Source organism: Myzus persicae, unplaced genomic scaffold (genome assembly GCF_001856785.1).
Source record: "Myzus persicae strain clone G006 unplaced genomic scaffold, MPER_G0061.0, whole genome shotgun sequence".
NCBI classification, from domain to species: domain Eukaryota; kingdom Metazoa; phylum Arthropoda; class Insecta; order Hemiptera; family Aphididae; genus Myzus; species Myzus persicae.
Genome location: NW_019103989.1, coordinates 30,704 through 55,110, shown reverse-complemented (window position 1 = coordinate 55,110; position 24,407 = coordinate 30,704). Strand labels below are relative to the sequence as shown.

At 26.8% G+C, this 24,407-nt stretch overlaps 1 protein-coding gene across 1 annotated transcript in view; it reads left to right on the top strand.

The window, feature by feature from the left end:
- Positions 1 to 1,139: 1,139 nt before the first annotated feature.
- LOC111037321 overlaps positions 1,140 to 24,407 on the top strand; it is a 43,307-nt gene continuing 20,039 nt past the window's right edge. The window contains exons 1-3 of the mRNA XM_022319841.1: positions 1,140 to 1,414; positions 5,673 to 5,806; positions 16,814 to 16,938. Coding sequence (XP_022175533.1) covers positions 5,673 to 5,806; positions 16,814 to 16,938 — 259 coding nt within the window. The 5' untranslated portion in view covers positions 1,140 to 1,414. The remainder of the gene's footprint in view (positions 1,415 to 5,672; positions 5,807 to 16,813; positions 16,939 to 24,407) is intronic.

The window sequence follows — 24,407 nt, the reverse complement described above, 5'->3', positions numbered from 1 at the left end:
TCTTTGCGAATACCTACTTTATATTTGTCCTATGAATGATTTGAAAAAAATATAATTTAATTTTAAATTTTCAGATAAAAGCTTTAAAACTATCAATACGTTAATGCAAACAATAAACTGTGGGCTACTAGAAAAAACTGAAAAATATAACGGTTTGGATACCACAGTAATTGAAAAAAACTGATGTAAATACATTATTATTCAACGTCGTTGTATCTAATTTGTCGGAAACGATTTATATAACTATTTTATATAACTATGTTTCAAAGAGCATAGTAAAATAAATAACAACGGGTACTGATTAAAAGTCGTGGTTCGGTATTCGGCCCTTCTTAATTTTCAAAGCTCACTACTAAAAAAACCTATTTGAAATTTTTATATTCGATGATATATATATTTTATATAAATTGATTTCGGACAATTGTGTTGCTAATATTATACGGTATACCAAATTGGAATACGCATGTGTGTGCGCTCGCGCGAGTGTGTGTGTGTGTGTGTGTACATATATATGCAACGATTCATCTGCACAAGTTGCCAAGGAGGCAATATAATATAGTTCGAGACTATAAGATATAAATAATATAATTATATTCTATACCACAACGTCTATGCTATTCTGGAAACTATAATAAACCAGCTAATTTATGTGGGTTTTTTTTTTTGAAAAAATAAAAAACGTAAGTACAAACAACTGATTACAACGTTTGGATAATATTATGCTTGTAATAATTATTAAATGTAATATTCCTTGTGCGTCGTAGTATATGATGTAATATATGATAATATATGTGTCGTGTGTGCGTAGTGTGCGTACACATTGCGTGTTGATGTTAAAATATGGAGATATAATATAAGACCATAGACCTATAAACTACGTTTACATACAACACCTCGTGGTACACCTCCTACCGACCGAAGAAGAAGAACTTTCGGTTTGTTTCGCAAAACGAGGTTTGCGGGGAAAAGATATAGGCGACCGGGAAAAAGCTCGAGAATAATTTCGGACACTTTACCCTTGAGCGCGCGAATGCGATCCAATAGAATGCGCCGCTGTCCCACGTGACTGGCAGCGCGTGCGACGTGGTCTGAAAAGCTTGAGGCCTGCAACCCTGGAAAATCCAGTAGAAAATCGACTCTTCGCCGTACGTACCGATATACGCGCGACGCTTGCAGTTGTGCGATATATATATTTGCGAACATACGCTTTTTCGTTTTGCCGTTCGTAAAAAAATCGATCGTTTATTAAGATGATAAAATTCCTCGGTGTTTCGATGCAGCATGCGAAATGTGTGAATTGGTTTTTTCGCTCTAATAATCGTAGTTCGATCCTGTCGTTCGTCCGCGACTAATTTATTTTTTACTGTGCTCGTACTAATATTACTTAATCGTAATATAAAATCCATAGTGAAAAGTAAGTAAACTATGAAAGAGTTGGAAGTTTTTTTTTAGAAATATTTGATCGATAAAAGTCAGGTGTCACCGAGTTTTTTTCGTCTAGTTGAAGAAATATTCGAGACGATAAATTTTAACAGATAAAATATATTTTCAGGGTCCTCGTTCACAAAAAAATTTCTAGGTCTATAAGGAATATAATTTATGGGGATTTCGTAATATTATTGTTATTTGCTATACGATTGGTTTTCTATTGTCGCATTCATCATGTCCAAAACACAGTACAGTATGGTTTCATAAGGTACCTCTTTTACAGGTCTCTATATTACAATGATGCGTAACGATCGCAAGCTATCTAATATATGCACCAATATATATCAACTAATAATAGTCATTGTTAGTAATGTATTTGTTATTTTTGTTTCATACTAATTTTTTTTGCCTTGAGTATTTTTTCGAAATTTCGGCCTCATCTAGTTTGTAATATTATTCCATACTTTAATTCGATTTCTATTAAAAACACATATCTACATTTGTTCGTTTCAAAAAAATTAGTCTTGCATTTCTAAATATATTACTTGTATACATTATAAAAATGTTTTAATTTCCTTTGCCGATTGTCGAATATGAACACATATTTCTAACATTATAAAATTACATAAACTGTTTAAACGAAACAATACATATAAATATCAATTATTAAAACATTTTTATTTGTTATGGTACTAAATCAATCATTTAACTTTAAAATTATTAAATATAACTGGTGGTAAATCACTTGTTTTTAATATTCGTTGTATGTGTAGTTTTTCATGATTTATCCTTAACATAATAATTTAGTATTATTTCTATTCAGTAGAGAATTATGATGACATATCGCTGAAAATCCCAGGTGGTTTCACTTTCAGGGTCTAGAGATATTATTCAATCCGGAAATTTTAATTTGACGTATAGATCAAGAAATCTCATGTCGTGTCGGTCTCGTTTTTAGTGTGTAAATATTATTTTATTTTTGTCTTTCACGTTGATATGTATTTATATATACACTACGCCCTACAAAAAAATCAGGGTATCTCCTATTCTTACATATATTTTAACCTTATTTATATTAGAGGAAATTAGATTGAATTTAATTGATGCTCAGGTAAATTTTACTTATTTGTTATTATAATTTATTAGTAGAGAGTTATACATGATAATTTATGAGTAAAATAATAGAAAATTATTAAATACTTACGTGAAATTATGAATGAAATTTTGATTTCATACTTAAAATCACATAAAATCTTTTTATATAGGTGCATTTCGTTGATAAAATCATATTTTTTTACGGTATATGAATGTTAGAGCAATCATTATTTTTTGCCACAGAGTACTAGGCAATACTAAACCCAATGCAATGGTGTTATAAGTAGTTTTAAAGTTTATTTGGTTATGCAAAAATTATTTGAAAATCGATTTCGTAAGAGCTTATAACATACGCGGCTAGTGTCTACTTCTATTAATCGCACAACGGAAGTTTGGAAATTCTGTATTATCCGACTTTCTACTGACCGTTTAGCACGATAATATTATTATTGTTGTCGTATTTCTTTTCTATTGTATTTTGTTTGAGGCGTCATCACGGGCACCGCGTCTGGTGCTTACCTACACACAAGCTACTGGCTGTTTATTAGTAGATTTATATAATTTATAAAAGAGTGTGCTCGCGGCGACGAAATTCAGAGACGCTGTCGTCTGTTAAAACAAAATATTAACAATATGATGTGCGCGTAGAACGGTTTCACGAAAACATGACAATATATGGTCGTTAAAAGTGGTGGGATGGGTGGGCGTGCCAAGCCAAAATAAAATATCATTAGTTTTCAAATAAAAGCTCAATTCGCCGCCGCCGTTCTTGCGGTTATATATTGTATTGTCTTTTTATGATTTCAATCAGTATATACGGTATCCGTGTTAAACCGATTTCACTCACTATAGTAGCATTATAGTTATATATATATATTCAGTGGGGCCAGGAATTTTATATCCTAAAAAAATTCAAAGGACAATGTCATTATAAAAATACACAAATGACTTCAAAAACAACTCAAAATAATAAAACGAAAAGCTATAAGTACCAACATAATATTATGTTTGTACGGTAAATTATAAATATAATGGAAAAATCGATATTGGAATAAACTATAATAGTCGTCGTCATAATTATAACAAATGTACTGAATACATTAGAGAATTGAATTAAAACACGCCCAATTTTTATCGGTTTCAAATCTGAAAATGAATGTCAGTTTATTCAAATTAAATTAAGGTTCTTATTTTAACTACTAGCTTATAGTTTATTTTTGTATCATTACATTAAATGTATGCATTTTTCGAGCTTATAGACTACAAGAAAAATAGTATTGTAATTTTTCCCACATAGCACAAAAAATAACAAGAACAAGTTTAAATGTTATTTTAAACAGTAAAAACATATTTTAAGCTAGGACACCATCAAGTACTAAAGAAGGCAACATCGGAGTTCCATATAATGAGTAATGACTAGGCATTAGACAACTGTTAAAATATATTTTTTTCAAAATAACAACTGAAGTCATAAGATTATTTTTACATTTTCGACTTCATGGTAGATTGATTTTAAATTTTCGTTGAAATTTAGACCCCAGATTACACGAAAGATCACCTTAATGAGGACATTATTCATCAGTTATACAAATCGCATCAAGAAACTTTTAATAATAGATTTCAATAAATACTACTATTGCCATTGTCATAATTCGGACCTTTTTTTAAGTACCTTCCAATAATTATTGATTAGCGTAATCAATATGGAGACCATAATATTACAGAATATTGATTACTATAGTGTTATATAGTTTTAACTCCTTTCCAATATATATTATACACCTCAGTCACGCATTTATTAAAATAGGTAGAATATATTACTATATGCATACTACTTAATTACATGTGTTAAAAAAATTAATAAATTGATTTTTAATAATATAATTTCTTTTATTTCAAATAAGTTTGTGAAAAAAAAACTAAAAAATTGTATATATTTTAAACGTTGGGTTAAAAAAAAATTTTAATTTAATTATAATCATGCCAAACTGCAAAAATTAACGTAATTATTAATCATATTATTATTTATTTAAAGTTAAGAAAGAAAAATATGGGTAAAAATGTCTTCTAAGTTCTAATACAGGTTAAAAATAAAAAAAAGTAACTTAAAATGCTTACAATTGATTGGTAGTATAGTAATTAGTAATAAACGAATTATGAATTATCAGGATCATAATATTAACTATTATTTATTATCTATACATTTAAATTTAATGTATAATGAATGTATCATATACTCGTATACTGAGTAAGCCAACTGTTATCTTGAGTAAGAAATAATTTTGAAAACATTTTCATTTAAAAATACCTATTATGTAAACACTGAATTTAAATAAATATGTTTATTAAACATAGCGTATGTATATATTATTAATTAATCACTTGAATTAAACCTCGTAAGTTGTAATTTAAAGTGATAACAAATTGTTTTCATTTAATAAAACGGAACGTACCTACCCATACCTAAGAATCAACAACAATTTTATAATCTCATTCTAATGACTGTGTTCATCGCTAGCATCGAGTTTTGATAAAAAAAAAAATGCTTTTATTTACTTATCAGTGGATTCATACTTGTACATCAAGGTAAATAAAATGGTTCGTGAATTATATGTTGTACCTACCTACATTGTTAGTAATATTATATAATCCGATGGTATTATTTTTAAGTTAGGTTAGGTAGGTTAAAGGTATTCTACATTTTATAGATTTGTTAGTAAAAATGATCATGTGAAAAAAAAATTGTATACAACAATTGTTGTCAATCTCGATTTTTAAAGAAGCGTAGTTATAGACCATAAACTATAAAGTGTAAAGTCCATGAACTCGTATAATTTTTTTCATTACGGTTTTCTTGTGTTTTATTGAAATATATACATAAAAGTGTCACACAAATATAGTATATATTATAATATCATATACATTGTAAATAATAATAATTCATTGAATACATAAATAATTTAACCAATGGGCACACTTAGCATTAAAGGGTAAAAATATTACAAGTATCAAGATACAATCCAGAGTCTTAGGTACCCATGATGAAGTTGTAGAAGTGAAGGATGTTTAGTTGCTTTTGAATAGTAATTATTCTTTTTATTTGAATTTGTTTGTTATTAATCAATATAATATTATTATTGCTTTTCCAGATGGAACAAGATGATAACCAAAAATCAGATAACAAACGCCGTCAATCTCTAAGTATTGACAAGGCTGCGTTTCTATTGCTCCGAATTAAGCGGGTGTTCAAAAAAAGAAGTCAAAGCCAACAAATTGAAAAAAGGTTTTTTTTTAAACAATATCTATAATAACATTATTTAAGTATTACCTATACATAATAATATTATGTCAATGGTATATTGGAAATTGAAAGAGATGTTCGACATACGATTCAAATGTTTAGGTTAAGTCTTATTAGTAAAAAGTTTTGTGAAAATTCTTAGATGGTGCCTTTAGATTAACTATTTATTTAATTGTAATTTAACTTAAGGAATTCAAAATGTAAAATTAATATTATATACTGCTAATTAAAAAATATATATCAGTAGATCGTATAAATAAATTGAAAAATCATCATATATGCATAGTATTATTACGAAATATTTTATTGTTCTATCATCACATAAGTTTTTGAAAATAGCATGTAAATATTTTAAAGCAATGATGATTTAAAATTTCAATATTAGACCAAACGTCGAGAATCAAAAATTAGGTATATTGAAACAGTATAACAAATTACAAATTCCTTCGTGTTTCAGAATAAGTCAACAGATTTTATAATTATTTAGTTTGTCATAAGTAGGATAAGTGACAAAAACTTAAAATCTTCAACTTAAATTTTTAATCTTTGTTTATTAAAGTTTTACTTGTGTATATTTATATATAAAGATTTTACAATTCGCGTAACATTGTACACATTTTTGGAAAATGGTTAAAATATTCAAAATAATTAGAATAAATTCTGACATTGTATTTCTTGAAAAGAACTACTGAACTGCACCTATTAAAATAAATGTTCAGTTAACTCATGACTAAAATAATTACATAAATAATTTTTTTTTATCTGTGCAGTTGTTATAAAACTTATTTTGTTCTATATTTATATTGATTTATGGAACGGTGAGTGCACTTTATAAGAAACTTTTCGGGTTTAAAAGTGGAAACGGTGATTAATTATTTTTCATAAAATATAATATATTATAAAAGTGTTGAGTAATATTATTTTAAAACTTTTGATGTTATAAAAGGTATCTATTTTTTACATCACACAAGTATTGAGCACATAATGTCGTAAGCATTCATTAAGCTATAATGTATTTAAATTTTCAATAGATTTATTTCAAATGTTATAGACTTTTATAGTTATATAATTCTTCAAAAAATAAAAAGTTTACACATGTATGTAATTTACAGTAAAAAGAAAAAAATCAAAATGAAATAAAATCCTGAGAGTCAAGTAATATTTTAAACTTGTCATTTTTAAAAGTAAATGTCATAAACATTAGGCACTCACGCTTTAATTATTAATATAGGTAACTCGTAACTAGGCTTTTTTAAATTTAATCTTTTGTGTCAATTTTTAGTTAGTAATATACTTATTATCCTTTAGTAAAATGTATATAACGTCTTCCCGTTATGTAATTCACTGTGCAAAGTTATAGACTCCTATTATTTATCTGATTATAAATATTTAAATGACACTTATTTCTAAGCTTTATCTTTCTTTAAACATTTTAATCTAAATTTAAAATCTCATATAATGTGTTGGGTGTATAACCCTGTTGGCTGTTAGTGTTTGTACTAAACTAATTTATCCTAATAATCATTGTAGTGGGGTTAGTAATTCTTTTTACTTCAGAATATATAATTTACTTTTAACATGCAATCATCTACTTCATTTGGTATAATATAGGTAAGTAATACGTTATTATAAATAAGGTGTCAAATTGTAAAATGAAACTATTCAATAATTACTATGTTATTAGAACATGGCTTTCTAAATTTTTCTTTATTTTTCAAATTGTAGCTAGAAATGTTCATATGATGAAAATCAAAACCTTATTTGATCTAAAAAAAAAAATATTGTGATATAAGTTTGATTTGTACATAATATATTTTATAATATTAATAAAGAATTTGATCAAAGCAATATTTTTGGGCAGCTATGCGTGAAGAATAATTATCTTGGGGCGGGGAGGTACTATTTTTCATCATACTTCTATAGGGGGTTTATGACGTCAATTTTGGTATAGGACAATTTATTAATCTTAAATGTATAACTGCATATGACCATATGCCAATATGGGTATATTTTGAACTATCAAGTGTTGGTTCTCCATATGAAATATTTCCAGGGATTAAGCTCGTTAAAAAGTCAAAAAATTGTGCGAATAGTAAGAAATTGAACTCAAACTTTATTTATTTTGTAATTTTACTTCCACGCTTATATGAAATATATTATATATAATATGAAAACAAATGGTTATGTAGGTAAATACTAAAATATTATTGGTTTTTTTTTATCCACATCATAGGTTTGCTAGATAGATGTAAATAAATGTACGTAATAATCATACCATAAATGTTTTTTTTTTGCTATCAATCATTTTTATTAATATTTGCGTACTTATTTTTTTATATATTATGTACATTTCAACCGATTAAACTTTTATGGACATTACATACATATTATTTTACTTTATAGTAATACTCATAAGTAATAAGTACTTATTATTATTTTTCTTGAGCAATAAAGCAAAAAATAGTCTTAAGTGTTTAAAAAAAAGATTAACTTTTACATTAAATTTATAATAAAATGTGATATTTAAGGTTATATAATAAAATAATAATAAGTAATTTATTTGACACATTGGCTTTTAAGCACTAATGTTATCTACTAGAGTGACTAATAATGATACCATAGGTATTTTATGATAACATAGTTTTGAAATCAACCTAATAAAATAATAATTTTTAATATCTTATAGAAATTTGTGTAAGTGAGTTTGAATTCTAAAGTTTAATTTATTTACACTATTCGTAAAAGTATTTTTGTAAAAACTATGTAAAATATTAAAGCAAAGAATAAAGCTATATTTTCTCAAGGTCGGTTTTGTTTAGTACCAAACTTACTTAAATGGATAATTTGTGCTTCAACAATTGTGTTATTTCTTAACCAGAAAAAAAAAAATAATAATAATAATAATAAAAAAATACACGATTCTAAAATCGAATGAAATATATTTGTGTTTATAAAACTTTTTCTATTATTGTGTTATAAACTGTTGAATTATACGTCAGCATTTACTACAAAACATACATTACGAGTTTATCAGAGTTCTTCTTTGTCCTATTCATCTTAATATAAAAACACAAGTTTAAGAACTAAGAACTCTAAGTGTAAGCACTTGCAGATTACTATATTCATAAGTTATGCTTCTACTTCATGTAAAAGTTGGGATATGAATTATAGATAATTGGTAGTCATTGTAGTTAGTTAGATTGATTCCACAACACATACTAAATACATAAATGTAAAAGTTACAAATGGAGTGAGCAATTTATATTCGTGCAACTAAGAATTTATACACTTGAGAGTAAGTCAAAATAATTACGCCTGCGGTCGTTTAAAATGATTTGATATGTGAGTGGAGAGAGAAAAAACCCCATAATGAGTAACATTTGTGAATTGCAATTTTTTACTTTGAAAATTGGTGATTTACTTCTTATATTTGTGTATTAAAATAAAATTAATTTGAACGATTATTTTTTATCTTATAATGTAAAAATTAAGAAAAATAAGTGCGGTGTGGTCTAAAATTCTATTATTACCTACTATAAATCATATTAAATGGTTATTATAATGCTATTATTCATTAAAAAATAAATAAAATACGGAACAAACTTAAATTTTGACATTCTTTGGCTCGTATATATCATATATCATATCACTCCAAATAAGAAGAAACGACATATCGTTAATAGTTTACACTGAAAACATGCGTTAACTATTGTAATTTATTATTTATCATTAATCATTTTATACAGGAATATACAAGCATTATATAAATATGTTTTTGTGATGAGTTAAAGAAAATTCATAAATAAAAGAGAGTTGATTTTGTTGTGTTTAAAAAAGTGCATTGTAATTGCTATTATAAAAACCAATAAATCTTCAGCTAATTTAATTTAGTCTTCCGTCGTTAGAGTTAAAAAAATTTTTAAGGCAGTTCCATAATGATAAAAATTAATACTTTTATATCTGCTTATCATATACCTATATTATAAGTAACATAATTATTTTTCATAGAACAACAGTGATAGATAAATTGATAGTAATTACTAAAACACCTTAATTTTTTTGTTTAATTATTATGTACTCATCAAGTAATCCTCACGAATGCAGATATTACATTTCATATACTTATGAGCGAGTTGAAAGTTATTAAATAACAAATTTATGAGTGAGCATGAATGTCGTATTTACCTAATACAGGAATTATGAAAAGTTTAGCATGAAAACTACACCTTAAAATTTAAATACAACGTTATTTGAACCCTTGAGAAAAACATATTTATATAGGTACTGTGTTTAAAACGTGAATTAAATAATCGTTAGCATAACATTTACTTGGACTCGACTTAGAAACGTCGTAATATATATTTACACGCATATATAATAAGTTTCTATATTTCTATTTATTTTATTGCCCATCTAAATAGTAGGTGATCAGTATCAACTAATAAATAACAAGATAGCATGAGAAGCAATTCATTTTTTCCAAACGTTTTGTATAAAAAAGTTGAGGTTTTTTCTGGAAATAAATGATCCACTTTTAACTTTTAAATAAGAGAGTGACGTAAAAGATTATGTGACACAAAAGTTATACTAGTGACTGTTGAGAGAGAGAGAGAGGAGGGGGGGAGGGAGGGAGAGAGAGAGAAAGACAGCACACAATCAAGCGTGAGCTCCGGTTTCTTACATTATGTTGGTGCCGTCGTAGGTATATTTGGGATTTATTTCCGGAACATGGTCGCTGTCAGGCCCTTAAAGAAATCCATGGCTTCCGTTCTACGTTCTATTTTACACTCTTTATGTAAAAGTGTGTATTATGCCGTGTATGCTATGTTCACTTGTTCTATAAATAAAAATACACTAATAGTCGTGTTAGTTGACACGTAAAAAATAAATTAAGTGGTATTAGTTTCGATATAGATTTATTGTAATAGAAGTAAAAAAAAAAAATGGTGGTATATGTATGTTTCAAACACAAAAACGAGTAATTGTTTAATATTAATATGAATGGAACATAGTTTTGTAGTTCGTATACTTTGTATTAGTAGTTAAAAACTAAAAGCAATTGAAAAATCAAAGCCTAAAAAAAAAAAAACAGAAAAAACGAACGAGCATTTTTATTTGGCTGTAAAAGTAATACTTATACTCCACCTATAATAATGTTGAGCTAAAATCATGTAGTCACTAGTCCATTGTCTTAACCATTATTTTATCAAATAAATTATAATTTTGTTATAATTATATGAATATAAATTGAAATTGTGTAAATAAGCTTTATGTGATATACTCGTATTTATGGCGTGAAGTTTAAATTGGATGTTTTGATGTTTTGATATTTTTAATTTTTTTTTACTGAATCAAAACTCAATTAATTTTTTCACAATTATAAAATTGAAATAATAATCACTGAACTGTATTCCCAAGGACGTAAAAGAACATTAAAGAATATTACAATGATAATAACATAAATTTATTGTTTGACCAAGTATTTTTTGTATTTCACTTATTATATATTTTCTTTGTATAATTAGGGTTCCAAATTGTGTTTATTGTTTTTATTGTATTTAACAATATATCCGTTTTTGAAACCAAAGAGCTTCTTGTTATCAAAATAATAACTTATTTCCATATCATGGATTCAGTGGTTGGACATATTTTAAATTACATTTAATCCATTATTATTTCTTGTGTTACACATGTATACATTATACGAAAATGCAAATAAAAATGTAGGTATACAATTATAATAATAATATATACATACAATTCTGAAAACACTGAAAATGTATTGATTTAAAAAATACACTTATCGGAAATTGAAGAGTAATTTTTATTTATTATCGAAAATACATACAATATGTTCATAATATGTGTGCAACTAGTGTAGTTTTCTTCATAAAGATGTAATGTAAAACTTAATAGTCTTTTTTATAAATAGTGTATGAGAATAGATAATTTCACAAATTAAATTTTAAGAAATTCTGATACAAATAATATAAATAATAAATAACGAAGCTAGACAAAATTTTGACAGAGACTTCTATAGTCCTATATAGTTAATAAACTTTCTGATACATTTTGTGTTTGTCAAGATATAGCAGACATTTTTTTTTTTGTAAATACTAATTCGCTTGTCATCTGTGGCACTGGAAATTTAATGGATTTTCTTTCAGTGTATAAAAAAAGAATCTGAAACATTAAATAATAATTATGTATTTTTCTTGAAATAATATTTTACACCAAAAACCACCTATATATAATTATAGCAGTGTGTTTGACGACAATTCGAGTTGAATGTTCCACTGTCAGAAGAGACAATCTGACGGAAAAATCACGTTCGGAAAGCAAATGTAGAGCAAATGAATTTTATAATTTTGTCACGTTTAAAAGCCAAAATGAATGTGCGTGTGTTGAAGAGTGCGAGAGATGGAGTGAAGATGAAGGGGGGGGCACAGTGATATAAAGTGGATAAACGTGGAAATCAATAGGTTTAATTTAATTACATCCAAAAATAGGTAAAATTACGTTTACGCTAATATGTAGTATTAATAAATTATATACATACGTATTCAGTAGTGGTAGGGTAATAGTAGTAGACTACATTTTGTGCACTCCATTTTACAGAGGGAGGCCCCTGGTTAATTGCAAACGTGCAAATGGTAAAGGGACGTTCCCGTGTGAATTTGTGTCCAGCGAACATGAACGATAACAATATAATATAACGACAATGGAAATTATTGTATAATATGCAAAACACAACATAAAGCTGTCGTCAGCAATCATTTTTATGGTCATGTGGGTTGTAGCTTATAATTAATTATTTTTATTGCAGTTATTTTGATTTACCTGATTACAATTAACACATTTTACTTCCATCCTGGATTCGCGATGCTTGTGTCTAAATTCGTTTTGCAAGGTTTTCTCTACATACGTTGACGTTGAGGTTACAACACCCAGAGCTATAAAAAAATATTGTTTCATTAAACTATATGGTATTGTGTCGTCTACCAGATATACATTTGAATAAAAACAATATATTGCGCATCGCTCAAAGCAATAATTGCATAACACATTTTATCTCTGACCATTGAATAATGTACACGACGAATATTAAACTATTACAGCTGATGGAAATAATAATTTTCGGTAACATTTTGACTTTATTATCGTGTATAATGTAAGAGTGTAAGACGTCTAAAATATCCAACTACGAAACAAAATTGCATAACAAAAAATACAAACATAATATTGTAATAAATTATAAAATAATAGATATGCACTTGTGGCAAATAAAATTTATATAATATTTCCTTTTTAGTACATTTAAGCTAGAGTAAATTAAATTTTATCTGGTGGTTTTTTCTTTTTGATACTATACACTTGGTGACATGGGCCATTGAGTTTACAAATAATTTAAATCGATAACATATTATTAGGTGTACTTATTCAAAATATTAATTTTAAATTTTGGTTTGAAGATTGGCGACTGTGATGAATTGGATGATGTTGGCTTTGGATTGAAGGTGATTGTGAAGTATTTCGGCTAGTGATTCGGGCAGCTTGTGACTAATTCTGATCTTGTGGTATATTCGGCATTCGGTGAAAATGAACCACCTATTCGAGAAACTACGTAAGTCACAAAATATCACAAATTGAGATATTATGTGGAATGACGTGTTATCAAATGATAGACGGATCATGTGTGAACATTTGCAAATGAAATATTTAATTTTTCCACCGTAAATAATCAGTATGAAAGAGAAATAACCATGTATCATTGGTAGCGTAAAAACGGTTTTTTCTTGTTTTCTCCGAGTTACCTTTTATTGACTTACGTCGTATCTCGAATAAGTGATTCAAATGTGGTTGATGGTGACTTGGACACCATAGGCCTTGCATAATGACGGTTCTTTTTTGGCCATTATCGAGAATTATGTGCATTCAAGGTTGAATATGTTTTTGTTTCAATGTACTAGACTGTGTTTTTTAACAAAACGTCACAGAAATAAACGCGTTGGATGGCTCACCAAACGAAATTATAATATAATGTTTACATACAAACCGTTTGCGTTCAATTTCTCGTCAGATACCGAATAATAGAGACAAACGCTGTAATATTTCGCGAACTGTCACATTGTAAAATAAATTTACGGTCGTAACACACACTGGTTGTTAACTTTGCCAAGAATAGCTGAGAGCCGAGGGAGTTGTAACGGCGCGATTCTTTTATTAATATTTTTTTTACAAGCTTTGTTTTATATTAAAAAAATAAATCCCTGAAATTGGTAGCGTTATATATTATTATTGTATATATATTTATATGTTCTAGGACAGGTTGCTAGCAATATTGTTTTTCTTCTGTGATCCGCCTATTACAAATACGTCTTTTACTTACGCGAGTATCAACTGTTGCGGTCGCTGACATACTAAATCCAATTAAAACTGTTATAAAATCAATTGCCGACGATTAATAATTTACTTTTTTTCGTTAGGACTTAAAGTTTTCTAAGAAATCTTTGGCGTTCTATGTTTGGTATTTTGTCTAAAAAGAGTAACCAGTCAGCCTTAAAATCACAGTTCATTGACAAGCATTTGTATTTATTTATATCTGAACTTTTTTTCTAGTTAAAAAACAAATTGTGTCATAAGTAGTATAAATAGTGAATTGGTGCAGCAGTTTTTGCCATAAAATTATAATATCTTCATTTATGTTATTATGTAAGAATATTAAATTATTATTTTAATATATTATGTATGTGAATATTTTAGACCTTAACTATCAATTCCGTATAGGTATAGAACACGTTAATATTTAACATTAAGTTGGTTTTGGTAGTTTTTTAAAATTGAAAAATAAATCATACCAGAGGTGTTTCTAAGAAGAAAACGCTTTCTATTTATATTACTTACCGTTGTTCGTCAAAGGTTTCGTCTCTCTACTTTGTGATGGCATCAATAACAGCATACGTGACAAAACTCAAAAACACTTCTAAGTGCACATGATAAAAATATCTACTTTAGCGTGGAATTCAATGAGATGTATTTGTTAGTCGTTGAAAAATCACTCGGTCAGCTTAATAATATGTTATATAGTGCAAGTATTAAAGATCGCTGTCTGTTAATTTTGGATTTTGAACCTTTTGTGTTCGCATAATATTGAACTTATTTTTTTATTATTTTCGTTCCTATTGTGTTTGAACACGACATATTAAAGTTGTTGCGATAAACAAGACAATACGTGACAATAACCATTCAGTTAAGTCACAAGTCGGAACTTTACCATTGCACTAAACTTTATGAATAATATAAGCAGTAACCATTTTGGTCAATTTATCAAATGTCAATAAAATAGGAAAATTTCAACAATATCAACACATTAGAAGACTGCGGTGGTAGTTATCCACGTAATAAAATATATACATTTTATGAATTAATTATATTATTATTTATTACCCATATGGCTGTATTAACTATTCTCCGAAAAATATTTCCACAGAAATTTTATAATATAATATATTCACTATTAATAATTATTAACTAACAAAATATTAGATTAAATACGAATAAACTTACTCAATTACGACACCTATTTTTGGAAACATCTGAAGTAACTAAATAATACTGTGGCATTAAAATCAAAAAATAATTGCAATCTCAGACTGCCATATTGTTTTAATGGAAGCACATACGACTTTTTACCATTTACAAAGTTTAAAAGGCGAGGAAACAGATTAGTGAGGCAAGTGGTTTAACCACAACCAAGACAATAAAACGGTTATGTCGTTTTTTTAGTTATTTAAAGGGGGCATAACCATAGTTTTCATGTACCATGTGCATAATTAAAAGGTTTTTATGATTTAGGTAGGTATGATTAGGACTTATTTCATAAGCAAATCTTAACATTCTATTAACATAACAGACGAAAGCAAAAAATTGGCAGATATTAATTAATTTATTATTCTAAATTTCTAACTAAGAACTGAATCAAAAAATGATTTTCCGAATATGTAAATTTTAGTTAAAACAGAATGTACCGTAGATTAATAATGTAATAATGAACTAAAAGCAAGACGATGACTGTATACTTATACTAAATCATGGTTATTTATAAAGTTAAACAGTATTAGTAGGTGCCAATTATATTGATAACCCAAATAAATTGTCAAATTTAACAAATTAAATTATATTGATTTTTTGCACATCATGCGTAGTTAGTATAATATATCAATAAATAAATGATACAATTTAAAATAATGTTTTAATTTAATAATGAAACATAGGTATTATGTAGTAATACAATTAAGTAAACAATTAAAATATATGCCAAAATTACGTTTTATTTTATTGTAATTGACGAAGTTAAAAACCAATTAGATTAATTGTTTTATTACACCTATATTAAATATGACAATGTATACACATAATTGCAATCGTATTGTTTACACAATAGCAAGTTCAAGTGTTTGCTTAAAAATTACAGAAAATACTGCATAATTATTTTATACATTACGTAACAGAATTTAATACATTTACTTGCACACACATTTATATTAATATTATTCATACGATGTATATGCACATAAAGGGTGATTTATAAAACATTCCCCAATTATTTTTCTTTCAACTTTTATGATTTTGTAATAGGCTTATTCATTTTTTTATTTTATTTTTTTTTTGAAATAGGTTCTTATCTCAAATTGATTTATATAGTAATTTATAAATTATTCAACGAAAAGCTAAGTTTTCAAATCTTCAAATATTTCTTAATAAGAAATCCTAAGTTCAGTATATTGTCATTTTCTGTTAAAAGCGAAAATAAAACCTAAAAACCACAATCTATAAAAAGATAGAAAAAAATACGTAGTGTGTAAAGTACTTCTAAGCGATGATAATATCTTTTTCTGTATTTTTAAATCACAAAAAGTTAGAAAAAAAAAATAAGTGTAGTATGTTCTAACGGATCACCTTGTATATATAATGTGTTTTTTCCCTCAGAGATAAAGAGGGACCACGTGGACAACAACCACCTCCGCTATTGCGATCAAGTACCTTGCCTGCCATTATTGTACCCGGCCTCAACATTTTACATGCTCAAATTGGACCAAATTCCACGCCAAACGGTATAGTTTTTATTACTTATTTATATGGTTTCAGTACGATGTAGTGTTTTCACAAGTTTGATGTTCAATAGTTATTAGTTATAACTTATAAGTTAATACACAAGCTAAAGCACAAATATATATTTATACGTATATAATCTAGAATAAAAAGAAATAACTTGTAAATAAATGAAGGATAAAATATCCTTTTAACATTTTGAGAGATACCTACAGGTATTTTAATATATTGCATTGTACTTTATAATAATATGATAGTTTACTTGTTTAAAAATGATACATCTACGCATTTAAGTATCAGTCAAACTGTACAGCTTAAACTCTGACACTCGATTACCTTTTCTCCCCAGTCGTTGTCAGTTTGAGTAATTTTTTTGGATTGATATCATACGATCGCGATAATATACGTTTTTTCATCGACATAACTAATGCAATAAATTATGATCACACGGCGGTATGGATAGGCAATTTTGCTACATCGGTGTCGTCATTACGCTTTTACGGTGCTTCAAATATTAAAACAATGGTTTGTTAAAATACCTCAAACTGCTACATTATTAATATAATTTAAATCGAGTATTAAGTGTGAGATAAAATCAGTAAAATGGTGGTTCATGTGACACCGTCACTACCATAGTCACACTCTTGTCACTTATTTATCAGTGGAATGTCTGCAGTCCGAATGACTGACCACTACAGGACACTCTATATTATGCAATTATGTCTGACTTCTTAGTTTACAGTATATATATTAAACGTACAGCCAAAACCTTGGTACACTCGAGTGCACAATTCAAGCAAATTCAAACAATATCAACAACAACTATTTTCTCTACTTTATAATATCGCATTTAAACTGTTCATATTAATGATGAATGTTATTCGAAATGTATGATAGTATAGATGATTAAAGTTGCAATTTAAAACTATTTCGAAATAATTATTTTCTCCTTGATAGCATTTTGAATTGCAAGTATATTTGTACAATATTTAGAATAATTTTTCAAACAAGTAGTTTCGTACCTACTATTTTAATATTTTAACGCAGATTTTTAAAGTAATATTATAATTAATAAAATTATTTCATTATGATAAAATTAAAAATATTTCTTATTTTACTTAAACTATGTTTATAACTATATTTCATTAATTAAAATTAATGAATAGTTGGGATGTTAATGATTACTTATTTTTTTGGTATGTACTGCGTTTTACTTTTCTGATGTAAAAATTATTTTATTGTCACTTTTTACTTAACTAAAATTCATTTTAAACTGTTTTAGATTCAATTTTATACTCTGAACGATGCGATGCAAAGAATTTATCATATTTACAATAATGTACAAAAAGTATTATCGTTCCGACTTTCCCCGTAAGCAGTTTTCGAGCCGAGACAGTTACATAATAAATTAATATAGCAAGTAAAATATCTATTTTAAGAGGTCGTTTTCCATTTTTTTTTTCCAGTAATTTCTTTAACCGTAATGGATACCTAACTAAATTCTGAAGAAATTTTAGCACACTAAACGTGATTATCACTGAGCTTTCACTGAGGTTTTAACACAAGTTCGCTCAGAATTGTGTTTCAAATGAAATTACCTGACATAACTTTTACATTTATTACCAGTACATCCCACTAGTCTATTCCCAGGTGATTGGAGCAATACGAATGTCTAGTACTGATTTATTTACCTTGTTCAGTATTATTATTAATTGTTATCGGATAAAAATTATTTTTTGATACAATAGATCTAAATATGGAAAATCATACCCTTAGAAATGAAATGGTAAATTATAATGCATTTTATTTACCAATTGTTACTAATTTATTATTTATAAGCATCCGAATGAATTATTTGAGAGAATTTAAAAGATTCAAATAATTTAGTTTTTGCTTGATGAATTCATGCATACAAGTTCTATCATTAGTGACATTAGTCGTTGTAATAATTGTAGTAACTTCCTTACCATATGTAACATTCATTATAACAACAGCTGACTACAGTCATAAATCAAAGTGTATAGTTTACTCGAATCCAAGACCAATGTTTTGGATCAATACTGGCTGTTCCGACTTCCAACTAATGGTTTGTTCGATTTTGGTAATTTCATTAAACAGTTATTTATAACTGTGAACACCTGTGAGTGCGTGGGGCTTACATTGATCTCTCCTTTTACTGGTACGATGTTATTCTCATATTAATCAATTTGCGATTGTTAGGCATCGAAACAAAAATAATAGTTTCTCAATAGATAGAGGTACACTATTATATCAACATTTTTTTCTATTAAAAATCCACGTTTCGATATTAAATATCAATTATACATATTTTTTATTTCATAAAATGAATCAGTCAATAACCTCATATAATTGTTAGCTTGTAGCTTATAAATTTATTTAGCTTAAAGATATTTAAAAAAATGACCAATAACTTCTTTTAGTAATATTAAATTATATTTATTCGGAACAAATAAAGTGTAGTGTGTCTTTTGTTTTAATATCACATTGTATTATTTAAAATAATGAGTGACTTGCTTTAAATGGATGACTCAGTATATAATACTATTCTAGGTTACTGATGGAATAAATTACATTTCATTGGTTTATTTTTTTATGAATTAATATAATATATTAAAATTAAAATTTGGTATTGGCATAGTTGTACACGTTTTGCAATTACATATAGCTGAATTTTATATATCAACGAAGCTTTTGTTTCAAACAACACACACATACACGTACATGTTTCTGATGCAAGTATACATACCGGAATTCTTAAAAATAAAAAAATAAAGCAATTGAAATTTCTTTTTTTCATTTTCCAATTCAAAAACTTGAAAAGAAACTTTTACATTTACCATGGCTGTCAGATTGGTTTTTATCTTGGCCTAGATTTTGTAGACCCCTGGATGGGTTTTTTTCTATTCTGATTCTCCATATGAATGTATTTTAGTTTCAAAGATACATATATATATATATATATTTGTTATTTTTCTAGAATCATATTTTATAAAATTAATTTTATTATTGCGGTGAAAATATGATTGTATATGTTCAAGACTGATAAATAATTTTCCATATCATTGATATTTGATTTAATAAAAAGAAAAAAAAATACTGCATAATGCCGTCATAAATATAATAACCAGAAAGGTAAATTTAGTATTTGTTAGTTTATTTTAAAAAACAGTTTGATTTTCTTGTTTTTAAAATGTACATTACATGATACTTATACAATGTATTCTAAACATATGCCTATATGAGAAGCGAATAATCATAACTTAATATGATAATTAAATGTAATCCGTTGATTAATTATTGTTTCACGATTAATTGTTTACTATTCTGCGAACATTTGTGATTACGATAAATTAGTCATAGACTCTCATGTTAGTGACAATAATTTATTTGAAAATGTCCCATTCACAATACATTTAACATCTCTGTCATCTATATAACTAATATATCTATGTTAGAAATTTAAAATATAGTTTCGGCGCGTACAGTGTGAAATGTGCAATGTGCAATGTGCAATGTGCATATTGAATATTATATTATTATATCTATCTATTTACCCATATATTATGCTTATGTGTAATGGATTAAATGTGAATTGAGGGTATTGCACATAATATCAGTTTGAAGTGAATAAGATCCACAACTGTTGGACTTAGAAAATATAATTTGTAATTGTTTTTTTTTGTATTTCTAAAGGTTATTATTTATTACTTATTTGGTTTAATATTATTAATGATTGAATAGGAATAATGTTATTTTATAAATATGTAATGTAGAATAATTGTAATTAGCTTCCGAAAATAAAAATTTATATTTTATTATTCTATACAATATTGCATCTAAACATATTACGAAAAAAGCTAATAAGTATTTAGCTCCTTAAAATAATGGATTATCAATTATATTTTTAGAAATGTATATGATAGATATAGAAAGGAAGTTGAACTGAAATGCGGAGTTCCCGTTTATTATGATACACCACTTCAATTAAGACCACCTGGAACAAAGCATGAATAAATAGTAGTATGACATCTGATTGACGTAGTATTTTGTACTTTTAAAAAATTAATTTACAACCTATTTTAGAAATTCACTGCTACTAAAATAAACGCGGAGCACGTTAACAATAATTCATAGAAAGCCATGGTACAATCAGAGAGTAAGGAAGCTTCAAAAGAGCCAATCATGCAAATATTTTTGATGGAAACGAATAATTTATTGTAAAACATAGTCTGGAGCCCGAAGGATAAGATTCGTGCAGTTGATGACGAATCTAACCAATATAACATTAAAAGATCACCTTAACAAGACAATGGTTGAAAATGTTTGAAAATTGCCTTTCATCGATCCAACTTCAAATTGAAGTTGTGAATAAATTGATATTGAATACGGATTTCGAGAAATACAATAAAATATTTTATCATACATTTACAGTTTATTATGTGAACAATTATTACTTTACCAACAAGACAGTGATTTAACCAATAATATGTTTATTTTTTAAAAACAATTATTAAATAAAAGTATTTGGATGTGTTAATTTTTGAACGCTGGAAGATTTAATTATTAAAAGTTGTGTTTTCGACAATAGATGAATATTTATTTCAAGGTAAGAAGCTCCAATGTGTGAATTTAGTGGTGTTGACCTAACAGTACTACACATTGTAAACGAATTCCAAATTATGTATGAATACTATCATCAGCGTCTCCAAATCAACATATACTCACCATCTACATTTTTCATTTGGATCCAACAAGGACAACACAAAAGTTTACATTTTATAAAACTAATCAACCGGTTTGATAACATTTGGAAAAAAAGTTGTAAACTAAAAGTATAAAAAAAAATTCTGATTGGTAATATTTATGTAGGTACCAAATAACTAATATTGTCTGTTTTGATTAATATTAATTTTAATTGTTGAATACATAATATTTAAACTCTTACTTTCTTGAATAGTTTAACGACTTTAGTTTTGTGTAAAAATTGTATATTATTAATTCATTTATATTGTAATTGGGCAACCACTCGTCTAAAAAATTTTTTAAAAAAAATCAATTTATTTAAGTAGTCTGTAGAAAATCAAAAAAGTAATTTTCACTGTAATGGCAGGCAAAAAAAAATCAATTTTGAAATTGAATTGGTTTTACTAGTAATATACTCAGATATATCTATATGGTTATTTATATCGATGATGCCAGAAATTTTAAGTAGTTTAAAATAAAACCAGTTTAATTTAAGCGTTTAATATGTAACAAATAACAATAATACTTCCGGTTTGAGATGAGAATATACATTTTGTCTAGAAATTGATAAACTCGACCTATTATGTTTAAAGAAATAACATGTATGCCAACGAAAATAGGTAGTACAAATAATTATAACCAGGTTAAATAAAAAATTAATAATATTTAATGATTAAACTTACACTTATCACTTATCTATCCAATATAAAATAACTGATTCATTAGTTTAGATTGCATGATGAATATAAAAAGGACTTTCAAGGCACATACGTCGAGTAAACTTCATTGAAATTGCTTCAATAAATAAATGTCCATTAAATGTACTCAGAAAATGTGTACTGATTAAAAAACGCATTTTAAGAACACAGAGTGAACTTTCCAGTGTTTAGATACACCTACTTATCTGAAAAACTATATCCTCTTTTTTATATTTTAGAATTTTAAACATGAAATAGGTATGTGCATAGTATAATATTACTACTGTAAACTGTGTACTCTATATATTTTTATGTTAATTCATTAAACATAAATTATAAGGAATCCATATTTATTTTAAATTAGGTACGTAGGTATAATATATTACGACATATACCGAGTGATTCATTTAATGCAAGACACCACGATTATATCAAAAAACATAGTTTAGTAAAATATTTTTTTACACAATTTTAAGTCCTTAAAAATTAAAATACAACAATTTTCTAAAAAACATTATTTTTTACTTTTTTTTAACGTTATCATTTTTAAAATTATTTTAGTTTTTGACAGTATGTATTTTCAATTCCATATTCCAATACAAAATAATTATTGATATACTTCAATGCATACAAATCGAATTTTGGATGAGTAGTTTATGAGTTATAACTTATTCGAGTTTTGATAAGTGTTCTCTTAGAAGGGTACCCTACAAAATTTTGGTATACTTCTCCGCTCATCTAAACTTTGAATACTTATAACTAAGAAACTACTTGTCTGAAATTTGAATTTAATAGATCTAATTACTTCAAAATATAATATTCTGCTCCGGAGTATAAAATTAAATATGTACCTAATCATTAAAAAGAGTTAAAACCCTAAAAAATGTCAAAATGAGAGAAAATAGTTAAAATATCATCCCCCCCAAAAAAATGTAGTTAACATATACATTTGTACCGACGCGTTGTAAATGAATTAAATTCATAAACGACAACGTTTTGTTATAATAATGAGTGTCTTTAGTCTTATAGTAAACTGATCACCCCGTAGATTAATTAATTTAAAAACGACATACATGGCAGGTATTATAATTTACATACCTATACATTCACAGTTACTTACTATACCTAGTTATTCTTGGCTTATATTAAGACAGATAGTTATAAGACTATTCGAATATATTTCGTCGAATCGCAATATATATTTTTGGTTTTGGGCGTAGGATGGTTAGAACAACTATCGGCAGCAGTGAACCATTTACAAGGAGTTAAATATTAGCAATATTGCGATTGAACTTTGCTGGGATTGCCAAGTGTGTACACAATAAACGATCGTAAGGTTATATGTACACGTCTGTGATGTATGTATGTCCCTCGTGCAATTGTAGCAGTTCTCGCATGCACCTGCGCATAACAATATATAATATTTGACTTTACGTTTGATTATACTGTTTATTTGGTTTGTTAGAACTTGAAATACAAAAAAAAACCGTTTTCAGAGTATAAGAAATAACCATGTACTGAAACAAAATGATAGTATTTAGAAATATTACAATATCTATTTGATATTTAATGTTTCACTTAGTTCACTAATTTGATGGTAGACAAAATATGATTATAATAGCTATTCCGACAGAGTGTTTGATTTTCATAAAACTATTATTATAGAGACAACGTGATTACAATATCAATTAACTTTCTTCTAATCTTTAATTAAGATTTTTTGTATCAAGAAATGTTATTATGTCATAAAAATAAAATATTAATGTGGTTAAAACCGTGCATTTTTACAAGTTAACGATCGTTTATCTGGAAAAAAAATTGTTTCACCGTTTTTAATGAAAAAGGCCACGTATATAAAAAAAAAAAAACAATAATGAAATGTATTCTACTTATCTTGGAAAAGAGACTAGCGAATTAGAGTCTGTTTTAAAAATTAAAATTGGACATCTGAAACAATGTTTTATACATTTAATTAGTTTTTGGTACTTTTCATATACTATAGTCGCTAT